We start from the raw sequence: 19,233 nt of genomic DNA, 5'->3' as shown, positions 1-19,233 counted from the left end.
ATAAAACAGAATCTCCAACAACCAGCCCCAGGAATATCACTTGTTGCAGAAAAACTTCACACAAAATGTGTATGAAAAAAAATTATGCACAATGGGGGTGTTGAGGACAGTGGGTGTAGTGGGACCTATGGGAATTCTACAGATTGGAAATGGAATCAGCATGAGTAGTTCAGTATTTTCTTCTTGAAGGCTATATTCCTGGGGATGGGTGAGGACCAGGCAGGAGAATTCAAAAGCCCCCTACTACTGCATTCAATAAAATAAATAAAAGACAGCATGCTAAAGAGACTAGCAATAACATTTTATAAATATTTGAAAACAGCAACCATGAGTATAGCACAATTAATTTCTAAGTATTTTCCTTGGTCATAGGAAACTTGTCAGATTCTCCCTGTCTATAGTGTGTGTCAATGAGGGGTTTATGGATATATTTTACTTTCCTACAGAGAATGTGCATACTGAAGCAGGGTTTTTCCTTGTGTGGACTTACATTTAAATGTACAAATTTCACAAATCAATTTTTGAAATCCATTTCCTCCTTGGCTCAAGAATCCTTCTTGAAAATTAGAAAAATACAATGTCTTTACCATTCTAATGGATCTCCAGGCTGGCTGTCAGGGACAGAGTCCCATGCACATAGCAGCAGTGGACTGCTGGGCCATAGCTTCCCGTGACATCTGGGCAGGATACAAAAGCCCAGACTAAGCCACCCCCTCCCTACAAAGCTACACTTCCACCAATTATTACAGCATAAATCAATGCATTATCTTGTCTTTCACCTGCTCCACTCATGAGTACAGCTTTCATGTACCCAAACATTTTACAAGAAAGAGCATTACTGGCCAAGTGGTTGGGACCAGGACCAACACTTAGCTTGGTGTGTGGACGGGTGACTCTGGTAATGGGAAAAAAAGGAGCCATAGTCCAGCCTCTCTCACCATCCGCCTGGACTTCTTCAGGAGCCTCCCAACTGCCCTTCAACTCTCATAAACTTTTCCATGGGCCGACACCAGATTGTTTGTTACTCTCACTCACTCTCAGTAATTACTTTTCAGAAGCACAGACACAACCTCCTATCCACTTTTAGTTTGGAAGGCTGAACACAATCCCACCTGCTAGCTCTTAGCTCCCAAACCTGCCTGGGATCTGAGTTCACTCTGCTGCTGATGGGACTTCATTGCAAAGATTGTTCCATTAGCTACTTTAAGCATTTTGGCCTGAAAATAGTAACTTTTAAATATCATGGACAGTAATACATACACATGTTTAAAAAGCAAACAGAAACCTTAAACAATATAAAAAAGGAATACAGTAAGAACTACATTTCTCTTGCAAGCCTTACCCCAAGTCTCTGTTAAGTCTCCTATGCCATTAATATGCAAGCAAATAAACATGTACTTTCATATATTCCTAGAAATCATAGTCTGAGATTATAAAACCTGCAGTCACTAAAAGCATCAAAGCCACCCTAGATGTTTACTTTACCAAGAATCATCCATACTAAATCAGTAGATAAAATCTTTTATGAAGCTTTAGTGTGAGATAGGCTTCCAGTTTGGATATTTTTACCTAACAATTTTTTTTAAAGAAACCTTTCATAGCCATTCCCAAGAACCCTGTAACTCTGATCAAGGCTGGGTTTCCTTTACTTAAAAGTCATGTTCCTATAGTCACACACATATCCTAAGGAAACTGAAATTCTCCATGAGAACAATGAGAACCGTCAAAATCAGAATGAGCCCAGCTACAGAACTTTAAGCACGGGATCTGTCTGTGCCTTTTATTACACCCACAGTGTTCTATCCCTGGGACTTGCATGTCTCTTTTTAAATAAGCTCTGTTCTGTGTGATTGGACCTTCAATTAATATGCCATCTCTAATAGGCTGGCCAATTATGGAGATAAATTGGCAAAAGTTTAGGATTGGGTGATGAAAAATGATCCAGGTATTTTGCGTTTCTGCTGGGCTGCCAGCCACCTTGATTACCCCTCCAAATTATGCCTACTGCCTGGATCAGCAGCCAGTATCACCTGACCCACCCTCACTGGTGAGCCTGTATCTGAGGCTATAGTCCTAGATCTTCCCCGTTACTTTTCCCCCTATCCCAGGCATCTATAAACTTGCCAAAGCTTCATGAGGGTAATTGTAGCAATATCAGAAAAGTACCTTCACCATCTAAAAATAAATATACCCTGAGTCCTTTTCCGTGCACTGGCTCCTGTGATATCAGAACTAAAGGAATACTGAAGACTAATGTTAAAACTACACAATAATGAACTGGAATGCAAATTCATCTTACGAATTCAGCTACAATATTAATGATTTTCACAGTAAGATTAGAAGCTTGTTTAAATTAGCATTGTAATATATCTTAAAGATCACATTATAGGACATCATCTCTGTTCTCTAATAATCTGTGATCAAAAGAAATAAAATTCTGCATTTTAAACATTTTTTTCTTTCTTACATATTTATAGATAAGGGGGAGGGGAAAGGGAGACCCAAAAGTCTAAAAGAAAAAAAAGGAGAAAAACAATTTAATCAATAATGTAAATTAAATTAGTGACGATGCAATATGCAATACCTCTGACTACCATCTTCTTGTACAAATTGCCTTAGAATTACCTTAGAAGGTGAGCCCAGGCTTGTTTTAAAATTTTCACTGTGTCAAAAATTACAACTTAAATGATCAACGTGGACACAGCCTTAGTAAAGCTGTCTGTTTTTTTCTTTTTAGTGACAGATCATATTGTGGTGTGTGAAATACAATTAAACACGTAGTTTGATATGAGCCCTATCCCATACTTCAGACCTCACATATTCCAGTCACCTCATTATGCAGCATGTGTGTTATGATCTCTAGCCTCTATCAAAGTATTAGAAAGAGTTTCCTGGTCATACACTGGTCCTAGGCTGGTCCCAACCTAGACGCCAATAATTGGTCCATCATGGCCAGGGATTGACCTGGAAATGTGACTGCCTGGCGTTACTCTCTAAAATGAACCACTTTGAAAAAAACATAACTTTCAGTGAAGGATCCACATTGGAAATAACATAACCATTCATGTTTGTATCTCTGCGAAAAGGTCTCCATGAAGTTTTTATTTTTTTTTGAATCCAACTTTGACAGCCTCTCTCCTTCCAGATGGTGCCTGGAGCCAAGCCTGTCAGAGACCCTTAGTCTCCTGCTGCCTTTTAATGCTGGTCCTTGATTGCTAATGACCCCTGGCTGGACTGGCTCCTTAACCCATTTAACCCCTCTCTGCTGGGTCCCCATCTCATGCAGGATGAGAGGCCATGAGAGCTGGAAGTGGGAAGGTGCCAAGTCAGCCAGGGCCTCCCAGCCTTTCAGAGCTGGTGGCTCGTTTCCCAGCACCATCACGGATGTCCAAGATCCCTCCAGTGGAGAGCTCATGTTAATATGATTTCTTCTGTATTGTCAGATAAATGGTACCAGGTTTCTGATTGTTAATATTTTATTTGACTAAGCCAAGACAACCAAGTCCTTGAAAGAATGTTTCTTTCAGGGGCCAAGAGCTCCAGGGACCACTGATGAACCTCCTTAAATATGTTCATTTGGAAACTTAAATTGCACTGGAACTATCTTTTAGTCTGGTCAAACTTAGTGGCCAGAGCAGCTTATATTTGTGTGTATGTGTGTGTGTGTGTGCGCGCATGCATGCGTGTACACACACAGAGCAAGTGTCTATGTGTCAGTATTCAAGTAGCAAAGAAGCCTGAGAGAAGGCGATAATTAATTTCCTTGTCAAGGCTTAAATCACTTGTGTAACACAGGAGATACCCATTTTCAGATATGCTGGTAACAGCTGTAAGTATTTACTCGGGTTAAGCTTGGCTTGTTTTTTGTGACATGTTGGACGGTGCTTATAGCTATACCGATGGGATAGGTGACTCAGAGAGTGGGGATTTAAAAGGAGAAAAAGGTGATGATGCTGATTTGTTGAGAAATCTTGAGTCCAGGGGAGAGACTCAGGTCCGTTATAACTTCCTCAGAACAGGGAGGGCATGAGAAGTCATCATCTTATGCATTGTTTCCATAATGGATATTTTTTTAACCTCATATTGGATTGTAAGAAAACAAGACAAAGAAATTTAGCAATCTTGTGACTCTGAAGAACTGAAGCCTAGTCTCTTGACTGGAGCAGAAAACTGAAAGCTTTGTGCCTGCTATGTGTATAAATGTTTAAATGTTCACAGGATAATTGGACCAACTTGAATTTTATAATGTACTCAGGAAATTTTTTCCAAAATTCAGTACAAAATAAGAGAATAACCCAAACCTAACTACTTTTTATTTAATCTTTGTTTCTCTCAGATACTTACTATTTTCTTGGCTTTTTTGGATTAAGATTAAAAGAACTACAGTGATTGAATTTTTCACCACTAATACTTCATTGATTTCATTATTACATCTCCTTAATTTAATGCAAAATAAAAATTATGCCTGTGATTCCATTTTGGCCTATAATTCACATTCTATTCTATGTCTGATTAATCACACACACACACACACACACACACACACACACACACACACACACACACACACACACACACACCTGCCAGGCATTTGTAAGTGTAACCTTCCTAAACCATGTCATTCACACTAATGACTGCCCTCTCTATGTGTAAAAATATTTTTGAATTTATGGACCTGTGTGGGTGTTTGTACAGCTGTGCAATATTAATCTATGCATTGCAGTTTTTGCTCACAGCTGTGCAAAGGGGAGTAGCTAAGATTATAATGAGGTCTTTTAGTCTATCAGCAACCAAATGACCCAGAAAGGGGTTCAGATGAGCCCACCTTGTGCAGCACTGCTCTTTGAATGAATGAATTGTGTTAGAAAGAAATTCTGGTGTATTTATGGAGAACTTTTTCCTCTGAAGCCTGAATATATTTTGATTGGTCTTCTTTAAATTCCACAAGCTGAGGGGCAAAAAAGCATTTATGTCAGTTTCACAGATGAGGCCCCAAGAGGTTAAGTGGCTATTACTCTGCAGTTATAGCATCTTAGAGTTGGGAGGGACTTTGAAGGGCCTCTTGGCTAATGGTTCTCACCCTTTTCCTGCCTTCATGCTGGCTTCAGGCAACAGACCCCCATCAGGCATGTCTCCCACTGTACACAGACGCTCACACATTGGGAGGGAGTGTGACTCTAAGGAGAGCAGCTCAGAATCTTTGGGTGAGAACACGTGTAATTTACCGCACCACCATCCTCTTTTTTAAAAAAATCGCTACATCAGTCCAACCCCCTCTTTATTGTTTTACAGAAGAAACATGGCATCCCAGAGAGGTAAGGGATTCACTTAAGGTCACATATCAATAAGTGACAGAACTTGAACTACGTATGCCCAGGTCTTCTGACCCTCATGTCCAGTCCTGGTTTCACCAAAGCTGACCAGCCCTTTGCACACTAACAGCAGGAACTGGAACCGGGTCTTCAACTCAGAGAGTGAGGCAGCAGTGGGGATGAGTGCTGCAGGGAATCAAAGGCCCAGTCACAATTAGTTTAGTAAAACCAGCACTATCTGGTGTCTCATATCCTCAAGCATTTAAAATGTCGTTCCAATCTTCAAAGAAATTCTTTTATTCCATTTTTATCTGCATTTACCCAGGACATTGTTTCCCAGCTCCCCACTAGTTCACTAGGTGATTTGCATCTCATTAGGAGCTCCAGAAATGCCATCTCTCAGACTGCTGCTGCCTGGCATTGTGGGTCCACTGAGCATCAGATGTAGGTTTTAGATTTTTCAAGCTGACATTTTTGAAAAAGCTGAGTTAATGCTGTTTTCCCACTGGGTGCAGTTTGGGTGGCCATTTTCACCTTAATTCCTGTCCCCAGGTTGGGCCCAGGTTAGGGACCAGCCCTTGTCAAGATGACTTCATAGTCAGTCATCACCACGTGAAAGCACCTGGGTGGATGGGAATATTGTGAGGCCTCAGAATAAGCAGTTTCAAAACTCCTAAAAATAGAAAGATGTGACATGATGCAAATATTCTGAGCATTATACAAAGTAAAACAAACAAAGAAAGGAAACCAATAGCAAACCATTGCTGAAGCTATATAACTCCCTCTACACATTTGTCTTTTAAACATTTTCGACTAGTTCCAACTCTCCTGAGACCCCAGAGTTTTTGCCCTACATTTATGTTTTACTTTAAAGAAAGTCTCACATGGTCAGAATGGCTTTTCTGCTTTGTCATTTATTCATACCCCAACTTCCAAAAGAGTGCTGAACAGCATCATAACTCTGGAAACCAGAGAGGATATGTCCATGGTCAGCAAAATTGTTCTTTTCGAATAAGAGAAATGATTTTTCCAGTGTCCAGGGAAATAAGGAGCCCTCACGTCTGCTTTGGGCTCAGGCCCTTTGATGCAGCTTCCAAAGCAAAGCAAATGCCTGCCAGTGCCTGGTGACAGCCCTTTCAGGGACGCTTCCCCTTTCCAGAGTTCCTTTTGCCCAGTTATAACAAAACTTCTCTGAGCCTATGCCAGCTTTTCAAAATGGCAGCTAGTTAATCTGCAAAATCGATCTAAGCTCTTAGGAAAGTGTTAAATCCCTGTTTTTTCCAACCCCTGGCTACAAATTAAAATCACCTGGAGGGGGAAGGGGCTTTACTTTAAACGATAACAAAGCCAGAGCCCTACCCCAACCAACTGAATTAGGATCTCCAAGGGTGAGGTTGGGGTAGCTGTGTTTTAAAAAAGCCCTTCAGGTGATTCTAAAGGGCAGCCAGGGTGGAGAACCACTCTGGTGTAACAAGAATTACAACCACCCTTTAGCAGCACCTGCGGTGCCTCTGGTACTATGTTTTTTCTTTGCATAGATTATCTGTCATTCTCACTACAACCGTACAAGGAAGGGGTCATCATCACCAAGTTCAGGCCTCTAGTAAGTGCTAGAGGTGGCTTCCCTACTCTAGTTTTCCTGACTCTAGTGCTTTTCTCTCCCCTCCCATCCAACACTCATGTTTCTCAAAGTGTGATCACCAAGGTGATTTTTGATGATGTGATATTAAATAACAATGAATTATGTAAAAAAAAATTACTCCTTTTTCAATTCTCAATTTAAATTCTTCAGATTACTTCAAGGGTAAAGACTTAGTGGTGCTACTATGTCTTAAATTCTTCTCACATTTACTCATCTCTCTTTTTAATAAACCTTTTAAGAGGCCCAGAGCTTTCTGTGGAAAAAGGAATCTAGCTCAAGTGTGATAATATTGGTTCATTTTCATTGTATTTACCCTGTGGTTTGTTTCTGTTTATGGCAAATGACACTGGCTTTCTATTTACAGTGGTGAATAAAGTTTCATTTTTAAAGAAATGCATTTAAGCAAAAAAATTAGTTGATTTTAAAATATTAAATAAAGAATAGTACAGCTAATCTTCAATATAGTAAAAAAAATGTTTAAGAGGTAGATGAATGAAAGGAGTTTGAGAAATACTCCCCTATAACATGCTAATTTTTAAAATAGGCATATCCACACCTGTTGGCCCATGGAACCGTTCACCTACCATCCCCCCACCAGACAGCCAACAACCTGTTCCATCCATTTTAGGTCCAGCTAGGACCTATGAACTTTGCTGCTGCTCCAGCTGAAGAAGAATCCTGAAACACAAATAGCTAATAAACATAGACAATAGGGAACATTCACCCTTTTCCAGTAATCAATGAAATGCAAATAGAAACAAAAATAAGGTGCAGTTTTTGTCTCTATTGAATTGTCTTGCTTTATCTTAAAGATCTGTCTCATGCTGGTGAGGGCCTATGGAAATGGGTAATCTTTGGTACAGGTGGTAGAAGTTTATTTTGCTGCATACTTTCTGGATGGCAATTGAAAAAACAAATCATAAATTTTTAAAATATGCATACCTTTGGCCAATAATTCTACTTTTAGAAATTTATCCTAAGAAATAATGGGGATTTGTCAAAGATCAAACTGTGAGTATATTCCTCAAAGCACTGTATATTATAGAATAACATTGAAAACAACATCTATGCCCAAAATAAGAAATTATATAAATTAATCATGGTTTGCTCATAAATGAAATATCATGAAACCATTAGCAATGGTGCCATTTAAACTATCTCTGAAAGACAGATAAGAAAGTTGTCCCAGCGTTGGCTATTGTTGTGGGAATAAGATCAAAGGTACAAAAAATGACAAACTTTTCACGGCTTAACTTATTTGAACATTATGTTCATTTATTACTTAAAATATAACTCTAAAAGAAAGATATTAATACTATTTTAAAGTAGGCTGATAGCATGGAAAAATATTTATGACTTTATTGTTAAATGGGGGGAAAGTTGTAACCCAAATTAGATGAATGACTGAATTTTTTAATTAAAAAAAGTAATACATATTCCTAGAAAAATATTGAAAGGACATTAAGAAAAAAATACTAACGGATTTGTTTTTTAGAAGGTTGATTTCATCTCCCTCCTTGGTAGACTACAGGTTCCTCAGAGCTGTCCCAGGATAGGAAAGGCCCTCTTCCTACGGGAAGCCTTGACAACAACATCCCAATTGACAGGCTGAGAGCCAAAGAATAGGCCACAGAGGTGGAAGAGAGCTCAGCAAGAATGGTGAATAGTCAGTATTCATTCATTCATTCATTAGTTGCTGAGTGCGTGCCAGGCCCTGAGCTATGAAATAGTTTCAGGGGAAGTTATTGCCACCTCCCTAACTAATAAGTAGAAAATTCCACAGGCACTAATTTAACTCGGGGATGTTTTCTTTGTAGCAATTTTGCAATTTTGAAGAAGATTGTTCATGACATAACATGGCAAGTGGGAAAATTTGTAGCTTTCCTTTCATCTTAGAAAGCAAGATCTGAATTACATGCACCCCAGGAGAAACTCTCTCTTTCTGGTGTGTGTGTGTGTTTTACAAAACCCCACTGCATTCCTTAGTTCCCCCTGAAGTTGGTGAGGTGAAAACTTATGAGAATATCTCAGTAAAAGAGCAAGCATCATAATAGAGGCCATATCCTAGGCCTTGAGATTTTGAGTCAAGAATCCTGAGTTCTATTTCCATCTCTGATGGGAGACCCAGTAGAGGGGCCTAAGTTCCCTGGGCCTCAGACCTCTCAGATATCAAAGCAAGGGGCCAAACCACAGAGGTTTATCCCCCCAGTCGTGACTTAAATTTGAAAATCCTGACTATTAAGGCAGAATTTCCCGCTCCCCTATTCTACCCTCCTCTCCTCCCTGTCAAGGTTCTGAGCATCCCATGCCTCAGGGCATATCAGGGGCAAGAGGTTTACAACACAGGGAAGATTCTTCCACAGACTGCATTTTGAAGGTAGTGTAGATTATTGGTAGACTTTCTGTCAATGTGGGTGTTATTGGGAAGGAAAGATTTAATACGGTCCAGTACAGTGGTTCTCAACCTGACTGCACGTGAGAACCACCTGGAGACTTTTTTTTTTAATCAATATCCAGGCCTTGATCTGAGCATTGGTATTTTCAAAGCTGAACAACTGGTATAGCATAAAAAGAATACAGTCGGTTGGACATTGAAAAACCTGAATTCTCATTTGGGCTTTGCCTCTAACTTGCTATGTAATCTCTTAATCTCACTATGCCTCTGATATCTCTTTGCAGTTATTTGTCCTTCCCAAAATGAGATAAATTAAAGAAAAAGATACTTTGCAAAATAAAATTTGCTACATAAAAATGAAATGTTAAGGGGAAGAGACATAGAGTCAGAAAAGACAGGTCCTCTTCTCTTTGGAAGCTATTTCATGGAAGTATCCACTAGTATACCATGCAGCATGGTTAACCCTCATTGAGGAGAAAGATTGTCCAGCTGACAGCTAGGTTATTGTCACCTCCAAATGCCCTGAGAACCTTAGTTGGAGAAATGACGTACCTCCCTTTATGCACAGAGTTGGCAGAGCTCTGTAAATTAATTGCATAACTCTAATCCCATTTAAATGCCCCAAGGGTAGAGCTCACAACCCCATATAGGATTTTCCATCTGTAAATCTAGAACACTGAATGCTCTGTTTGCTTTAAGGGGATGTTTTACTTGGCAAGTCACCCTGGGAATGCCTCATCCACAAAATGGCAATCAGATCAGCAGAATGTGATACTGCTTAGAAAGTATCCACACCTGCTGAGGGCCCAGAGGAGGGTGCCAAGGACTGTGGCTCTCCCTGTCTTCCCAGGACCCCTGTGCACTGGTTGCCCATCCCTCAGGGGCCAAGAACCCATACTGTCCCACCAGGCCAGGGAATATTTGGGCTGTATGCCCCTATCCTGCCCCTACCTTACCGTTGTCCCTCCCTTCCTGCAGTCCTGCTAGGAAATTTACGAGAATTGGCACATCTGTAGCAGGTGATAAAAATTGAAACATTAAGTTTTAGAGGACAGTGTAGGAGGGAGCATTTGTAGCCAAAGTAACTGTCACTCTGCCATTTCCTTTTTCATCTCTGAGACCCTGGAAGAGAACAAAGAACTTCATATGTGTCTTAACATTGTGCATGAATTAGGGTTGCCAGATTTAACAAATAAAAATGCAGTACACTCAGCTAGATTGGAATCTCAGATAAACAATCATTTTTAATATGTCTCAAATATTGCATGGGTGTAATAAAAAAAAAAAACTATCCGTTGTTTACCTGATGTACCTGATGTTCAAATCTGTGTGTCCTGTATTTTATCTGGCAACTCTAGTTCGAATATACCTTCATGTTCAACAGAGAGAAAATAAAAATTAAATTTCAAAACCAATTGTTTGAAGTTATGTAACAAGTCCACTGAATTCGACTATTTGTCTCTCACCAAGGGCTTGGATACCTGTACAGCCATGCAATGTGATGGTTTGGGAATAGGGAGTAAGGAGTATGCATTTCCCAGTGCTCCTGAATTGCTATTCAAATTTCTTCTGTTTTCTGATAGATTTAGGGCCAGTTTATTATAAAGTTCTACAACTAGAAGAGAATGTGTGGAAGTTCTCAAATATTAAATCAAAAGGTGCGAGGGGGGTAAAAAGACAGAGATTCTTGAAAAGGGAAGAGACTTATGTTAAATAAAAATTGGTATCCATAACACAATGTACCTCTAAAAAGCACAATAAGGAGGTAGCCCCCAGTGTATTACAAACTAGAGAGTTTGGTTTGGCGTACAGACATTTCTGTGAGGTGGAATTAGACCACTTTCAGAATATGAACATCATTGTCTTCAAAGTAAATAACTCATATTCTAACGTGAATCTTCAAACTTAAATTGCCTGGTTGATCTACATAACTAATCAAACAAACTAGGTAACCATCAGATAACCATATTGTTTTGTATATTAATGCAAACTGACTGGCTCAAAAGCCAAAAGACAGGGGTTCAAGTCTTCACTCTGCCACTTCAAGATTTAGCTCTGCTTAATTATTGTTTCTTCATCTATTGAAAGAAGAAATAATTTTTGTCCTATGTGCCTTATTGATTTTTTAATTTTCAAATTTTTAAAGGAAAAAAAGATGACAAACTTCTCAGTGCACGTACATACATAGATTTAATCAATGTGCTGTATGCTATTTTGTATTTTACTTCTTTTTCCAAAGTTTGAATTTTCCTGTTAGCACCATACATATTTATCAGTGCCTTGTTGGTGCCTTCATAGTATGACACAATACTTATATCTCAGCATTAATTTCTCCCCAATTATTAAATATTTATCATGTTTCTAGCTTTTTTCTACTACAAAAAGTATTATTATATCTGTCTTCATACAAACATTTTTTTCTTTCGGTTTACTTCATGGGAATATGTTCCTTAGAACAAGTTGCTCAGCTCTTGTTATTTATTGTCAAGTTGCACTTCAGGAAGGTAGAACCTGTGGATTTACCTGTTTAACTGGGGCCCCTCCCACATTGTCTTTTGACCTTTGGCTTATGCTAATTATTAATATAGAAAAGCATAGTAATTGTTTTAATTGAAGTCTTTGTCAGGTAGTTGAACATTTTTCAGTATCTCATTTTCTAACTGTATTTCAACATATATGAATATTTCTCTGTCTCTCTCTTGCCTCAGCCTTTCTACGTCATGGATATAGACTTTTATGGGTATATATCTTTTGACGGGCATATATATCTTTTAATTGTTTTTATCTTTCTGTTGCTTTTTTTAAATTTTAGTTTTGTTACTGTCCATCAAATAGAATATTTTTCTTTAATATAATTGAACCCATCCTTGCCACTAATATTTTCTTTGACAGTTGAGATAGTCTATTTCCTTCCCTAATAAGGTTTTTTTTTGGGGGGGGGCGGAAATGTTTAAAATGTTTATATAACTAATCAGAAATTTATTGTGGCCTGTGAGAATCAAGAGGTATATTGAGGAAGGTAGAGGATTTAGAATTTAAAAAAGAAAAAAACAAAACAAATTTGAGCCCAGCAGCCCTGGCTTACAGACTGAAACAAGTCACTTAACCTCTTAAGACTCAGTGTCTTCTACTAGATCGAAAGCAGAGACTTCGTCTTATTTTTCTCTTTGCCATTCCCACAATATCTAGCAAAGTGCCTTTGCATGTAGGATAAATGTTATGTCTGTATTTAAGTTATATTTTTTGTGTGTTGCTATTGGATTTTTCCAACAGCATTTATTAAATAATGATTCACTTCCCAATTATTTATTTGGTTGCTTACAGTTGGTCATATATCAATGACACCCAGACTTGTTCTGATAACAAAGAACATGGAACATAACATCAGGAAATATGGAGATATTAAACTTAAAAACTATGAAAATTAAAATTTGATGCTAAATCAGACAACCAGTTTATACAAGATTCTAGTATAGTATAGATACCATGTGATTAGACACCAACAGTTTTTTTAAATTTATGGGAGAAATGTTGAAATTGAGAAAATTCTATCCAATAACTTGATTCCTTCTGAGAATCAGGAAGAAAATGCCAGCCTGTGGAACAGCAAGTACGGCAAGAGCAAAAGTTGAGAACCACATCTTATATTAACCATTGCCAGTTGAGAAATTATAAATAAAAGCTTCTGATCAAGTGTAAACACCAAATAAATATGAAGTCCAGCTGAACTGGGCTGAACTCCAGCTGAACCCAAAAACTATTTAAGATCAGTCTTTTTGAGTTGCCATGGATGGGAATTCCTGCAATATTAAAAAGTCTAAGAGAGAGTAGATGTCAGACCTCCAATGCATGTTCACACCAGCAATCGAACCTCTGGAGACTTCTGTCCATTAATCTATAAATCAGAACCAAGACAACACAAAAGGGCTTCACAACCTCACACACTACCATATTATAGAATATGGATTTCGCAAAGCAAACAGGGAATAGGTATGTTGGAACCATCAGATGAAGATGTGGACAGGGATGCCTCTTGAGGTTACTGGAACCTTCTGCAAGCAACATCATTTTGCTATGCTAATAATGTTTTTTCATTGAGCTTACTTCTGCTTAGACCTCTGACTTAAAAAACAAGTTTCTTGTTAATAAAGACAATATGCTGTAGTTTAAAAAGAAAAACAGACCTGTTAGAGCAGAAAGTAAGTGATCTGGGGCAGGCTACCCACCCTGCCACTTGATCTGAGATGAATCATTCAACAGTTATTGGTCTCGGTTTCTCTTCTGAGAAAAATTGGTATTTAGAATGGATGGTTTCTAAAATCTTGTATGGTTCTAACAGTCTTGTCCAAACATAGATATGTCCCAGTCAAGAAAAATCAAGATACAAAACTTTATACTTAGGAAACAGATAATTTTCCATTCATAATGATCCTTGCTAAGTCACTCTCTGTTTAAAAAATTCCCTCAGAATTTTTCCAAGTAATGGCATTCTCTAGTGAAGTTAAAATATGATTCCAAGTAAAATCTTCAGCTCTTTTTTAATGAATAGTTTATGATAAATACCCTGTCCAGAAAAGTGATCTTTTTTCTCTAAACAATGACATTCATGGACAATATCCTATGACGGGTGTGTCTGTGTGTATTTGTGTTGGCAAGAAGTTAGAACTGCTGAATCCTGATTCAGATGTAGAGCCACAAGGATAGCAGATTCCACAAAAATCATTTGCTTAGAAGGGAAATGAATCATGACTTCATGTGACACGTGGTTTCTTAATCTCCAGTGCACTCTTGGTCCAGGGTTCTGAAATCAGGACTGAGTGGGAGAGACTGCTCCATGAAATCATGCAATCATCCTTTCCCTTCTATTTTACCACTGCATGGATCAGTGGTATTGTTCAAAGCATTTCAGTAAATACTAGCTCAAGCAATTTTCCCCCCAAAATATAACCCACCAAAAGGTTTGCTTCTCATCTCCCCAGGAATATGTGTGCTCCAGATGTCTTTGAACTCTCACTGTAGGATGTGGTGCCAACAATCCCAGATTGCCCTGGCTGTCCTGGGTTGTCTCACAAAGGGCATGCTACTCCACAAAGGCTGACCACCAACTTCCACTGCACCAGCGTAGACAAACCAGTTTGCTTTCTGTTATGCTGGACTGCTGATTCTGACCAGAAAGATGAAGGCAAAGTTACAGACAGTGGCCCTTGTTTACAGTTAGCAATTCCTACGTGTGTGTGTGTGTGTGTGTGTGTGTGTGTTAAGGATGATTATCTCCTAATATTAGCGAAGCTTCTAACATGCCCATTAAAACAGGACACAATTTCTACTAAGTACATTCTATGTGAAAAGCTGTTTTTCACTTAATTTTCCCAACACCTGGGATGGTTTACAGTAAAGTTTTGCCATCTTGTTGCAGGTTTAGAAAATGGTCTTGCACAGAAGCAGCGAACACCTCGCCGACGATGCCAGCAGCCCAAAATGTTGAGTAGCCCTGAGGACACCATGTACTATAACCAGTTAAATGTGAGTTCAAAGTGGCCATAAAGCTGTTTCACTGGCTTTGTTTCCAGTTAATAATTCTGTTATTAATACCTGTTCCAGCCCCTCCAGCCCCACCCCCACTCTCTTATGCTCTCGTCTTGAACATGTGCTTAGGCTCTTTATCTGTTGCTTTCATGTCAGGATGTCTGCCTTCACGGTGAATAATTGATGTGGTTTATCAAAGACGAGCAAGATGCATGCTTCATCAGGCTCACTTGAGCCCTTTGATCAAAAAAATTATGCTGTGACTTCTGATATTATCAGCATCTGCTTGCATTCAACACAAAATCACTTTGAATTAAAAATTAACGACTTGCTGCTTTGCTTTGACTGTGTGTTCTTGGCCCTCTCCACAGGGAACTCTAGAATATCAAGGGAGCAAGAGGAAGCCAAGAAAACTTGGGTAAATATCTGTCTTCTTAGTTCTAAGCAACTGTAAACAGAAGGGGTCCTTTGTGATATTACAGAAAATGCAAAACTTTCCAGAGAGGCTTCTAAAAATATGCAATCCAGATATTACCACTATTATTGACATTGGAAACTACTTCTCACAGTAGCAAGTATACAAAACTTGAATCTATTCTGTCCAAAAAGGCTGAAATTGTCACCTAAGGGCAATTGTTATTTCTCATAATTATTCCAGGGAATTGTACTTTCTTCATAATTGGAGACATGCAGTGAGTTGCATAAAACCCTCCGTCCACAAATAAGAGCTCTCTACAAAGTACAAATAGGCCACTTCCTCCACATTATCCTATCCCTGGGCCTTAAAACATGCACAAAGAAGAACTTTCCTCAATGGTTAGAGGATAGTAAGGAGTTTGTGGCTCATTTGCTTATTAGCATCTCAACTGAACATAGCAATGAAGTAAATAAGCAGTACTAGTTTGAGAATTGGGGGAGATCAGGAGAACTTTCTTATCTAGAGGGAACCAGACGGAGACAGAAAATTTAATCATATACATCAAGTTATTATACAACATGACCACAACTTGCAGACACTACTAAGTTTGACCCATCATCCGTGTGTGATCCAGAGGTGAGCTTTTGTGGACCAGACCCCAGTACTTGTGTGCGGGGAGACCCTGAGTTACCTAAGCTGTCCTTCCCCTCCGGTGTTGGGACCCAACCCTGTTCCAACTACTCACACAATTTTATCTCCCTAGTGATGACTGTGGCATTTGTTTCTTTTTCTTTTGAAAATCTTGCTCTTTTCTTTGTTGCAGCCAAATCAAAGTGCTTGATGGGGAAGACGAATATTACAAATCTCTTTCACCTGTGGACTGTATTCCTGAGGAGAGCAACTCAGCCCGCCCTTTCTGTTTTTCCTCGGCCTCCAAAGGAGACTCTTTTGCCCAACACTGACTTGTACTTCCTGAGCCCAGATCTGTCCAGGGTAAGAACAATCGTGGTAATGGGCTGACTGTCATTGAATAAGAAAGCACTGACATGGGGTTAGCTTCTCTGGGCACACGGTCCATGTCTGAGTCTTCCTGACAATTTTCAGATTCCAAAACATCTTCTCATGTCTCTGCCACTCTCCCTCCCACATCTGGTGTGCAGCCTGACCTGGGCAAGCCCTTCTGTTCTCATCCTACGTGTCCCTGTGGGATACTAAGAACACCACAACGGTGGTAATAACAGTCATTCACGCCCCCAACATCTAAAGAGGTAACAATCTCACCATAGGCCAGTCATGAACTCTGATAATTTTTCTTTATTTTTCCTACCAAGTCACTTTTCAGTCCATGCAGAATATGCCCCAGTGGGAACCCAGCAGTCCCCTTCCTGCTCACTCCTCCTCTCTCCCCACTTCCCTGGGCTTTTCTACCTCTCCAGCCTCTCAGGGTCAGGGCTCCATTGCTGAGTGCCCCTATCCTGAGGAGTACACACACAGTCTCTTAGGACAGGATAATTTCCTATGTTTAGGCAGAGAGGCCTAAATCTTTCCAGTTCTTTCTATAAGGCAAATACCCTTCTCTTGGTAATTATTATGCTGAGAAAGGCTTTGCCTCTTTATTCTGCCTTGCCAAAGCACCCCTATCACTTTAGTAATAAAAAGAAAGGAATGAAAGGAAATGAAGATTTGGACCTGTCCAAATCTAGGTGATGTTGTTTTGCAACTCTCCATTCATTGGTCAGCCAACTCTGTTAGGCTTTGAGTGGCTGCAGGGGAAGGATCTTATCTTGTCCATCTTTGTGTACCAAGAGCCTAGCATAGTGCCTGGCAAAGTGGACACCCAGTGAATGTGGAATGAGTGGACAGACTTCACTTCATTCCACAGACATATTACTTTCAGTTATATGTTATACATGATTAATTACTTTTCTTATACCCTAAGCTCTGACTTTTTACTCAAGGTTGAGCTAATCCTATTGTTGTGATGTTATATATTATAATACTCGATATGATTGAGTATGACAAACTTTTTTGAGCACCTACTCTATATAAAACAATATGTGAGATTACTATGTGATATATAAAAACAAAAAACACTATAAGATCCTTTCTTTAGAATAGATGTTATTAACATTTTTCTTACTCTAAAATACTTACTTGGTAGATAGTATGAAGGGAGTACCTAGATTTTGAGAAAAATAACCTTGAAGAAATAGAAAAAAACAGTTTTGAAAGGAAAGACATTACTAAGCATTTTATGAACATAAATAATGACATGAGGCATTTAATGATCTCAAAATTATAAGTTTACAAGGAAAAGAAATATAACCAATTTTTCAATAGCTAAACTTTACTTGTTTAAAAGTGTGTCTTGATTTTTTTCTAGATCTTCACCCAAAAGGTAATGTTTATAAGATATGCAAGTAGAACACAAGAAACACAAATTTTATTTTATTGTTTAAAAAATAATCCCTAGAATATATAGATTTTCCTTCTTCTTCTTAATATATGAGTGCTTTTAGAAGTTTCACTTTTATCATTGATTTGTCTACTTTTGGTTTGATAATATTAGCTGCTCTTCAAACTGTTGAATTGGAAATGTTCACAACTTCCCACCTGCCCATGTACAATGTAATTATAAACCTGCCTTGTTTCTAATTAAAATATATCTATAGTGGCGCATGCCTGTAGTCCCAGCTACTTGGGAGGCTGAGGCAGTAGGATCGCTTAAGCCCAGGAGTTTGAGGTTGCTGTGAGCTAGGCTGATGCCACGGCACTCACTCTAGCCCAGGCAACAAAGTGAGACTCTGTCTCAAAAAAAAATAAAAATAAAATAAAATAAGAATAAAATATATCTATAAATAAAGTTTAAAATAAAATATAAGTAATTATAAAATTATAATTCAGAAGCTCTGCAATAGTTAGTGACTGATACAGCTATAACTCTTAACAGTACTTTAGAAATGGTATTCATTATCAGTGCAGCATAGATAAGACAAACAGACTATAGACATTATTCTTGGCTAGTCACAATGCCACAAACTCCAAAAGCAATTCTTAAGGCAAGCATATGAGAATGATGCAAACTGGAATCTTGTAAATGTCTTATTAGATTTATCAAAGTATTATAATATGCACATGGCAAAAATCAAATAGTCCAGAGGGTTTATAGTGGACAGCAGTCTTCTCCTTGATTTCCCCCAAGAAGAAACCAATTTTTTTTACTATTTCTAATTCTTCTAACGGTTTCCACCATGTCTCTGAATAATTTGCTTCTACCTTCATGGATTATCATCTTAGACATTTATTCTCCCCCTTTTGAAAAATGTAATTTATTTCAATCCCCCTTCCCCTCTCTCTTCACTTCTCCCAGTATTATAATTTTATTTTTAAATAGTTGTTGACTACCTTTTAAACTTTAAATTAGGTAATTAAACATTTATTTTTTTGTGCTATCAACTTTCCATAGTATCTGTATGAGGGTGAAAACCACCAGACTAAAAGACAATGTCCAGACAAACAGAAATAATTCTGGGAATAGGACATTTTTGAAAAGCTCCACTGCAGACCGTTGGTGTTCATATTCTGAGCTGCTGCTTCTTCCATTTTGTTTCATCTGCAGATTGCCTCTATCCATTTTTTAAAACTTTCTTTTAAAATATAAAACATATACAGAACAGGGCACAAATCAGAAGATTCAGCTCAATAAATTATCAGAAACCGAACATCCATGTAACCACCTCCCGCGTAGAATAGGACTGCAGTCCCCAACGCCCTGGGCTGCAGACCGGTACCAGGTCCGTGGCCTGTCAGGAACCGGGCCACACAACAGGAGGTGAGTGGCAGGCTTGATGATCTGAGGTGGCACTGAGGGGGTGAGGCTAGCACTGGGGAGCTGCTGCAAATACAGATTATCATTAGCAAAGAGGTTTGACTGCACAAT

At 38.8% G+C, this 19,233-nt stretch overlaps 1 protein-coding gene across 1 annotated transcript in view; it reads left to right on the top strand.

Annotated features, from left to right (window-relative positions):
* The window catches only part of MYO3B (myosin IIIB), a 373,253-nt gene extending 355,241 nt beyond the window's left edge, over nucleotides 1-18,012 (top strand). Inside the window, exons 33-35 of the mRNA XM_045560289.1 lie at nucleotides 14,766-14,872; nucleotides 15,247-15,293; nucleotides 16,117-18,012. Coding sequence (XP_045416245.1) covers nucleotides 14,766-14,872; nucleotides 15,247-15,293; nucleotides 16,117-16,255 — 293 coding nt within the window. The 3' untranslated portion in view covers nucleotides 16,256-18,012. The remainder of the gene's footprint in view (nucleotides 1-14,765; nucleotides 14,873-15,246; nucleotides 15,294-16,116) is intronic.
* Nucleotides 18,013-19,233: the final 1,221 nt, after the last annotated feature.

This window comes from Lemur catta, chromosome 8 (assembly GCF_020740605.2).
Source record: "Lemur catta isolate mLemCat1 chromosome 8, mLemCat1.pri, whole genome shotgun sequence".
Taxonomy (NCBI): Eukaryota; Metazoa; Chordata; class Mammalia; order Primates; family Lemuridae; genus Lemur; species Lemur catta.
This window is presented reverse-complemented; position numbering and strand designations above follow the sequence as displayed.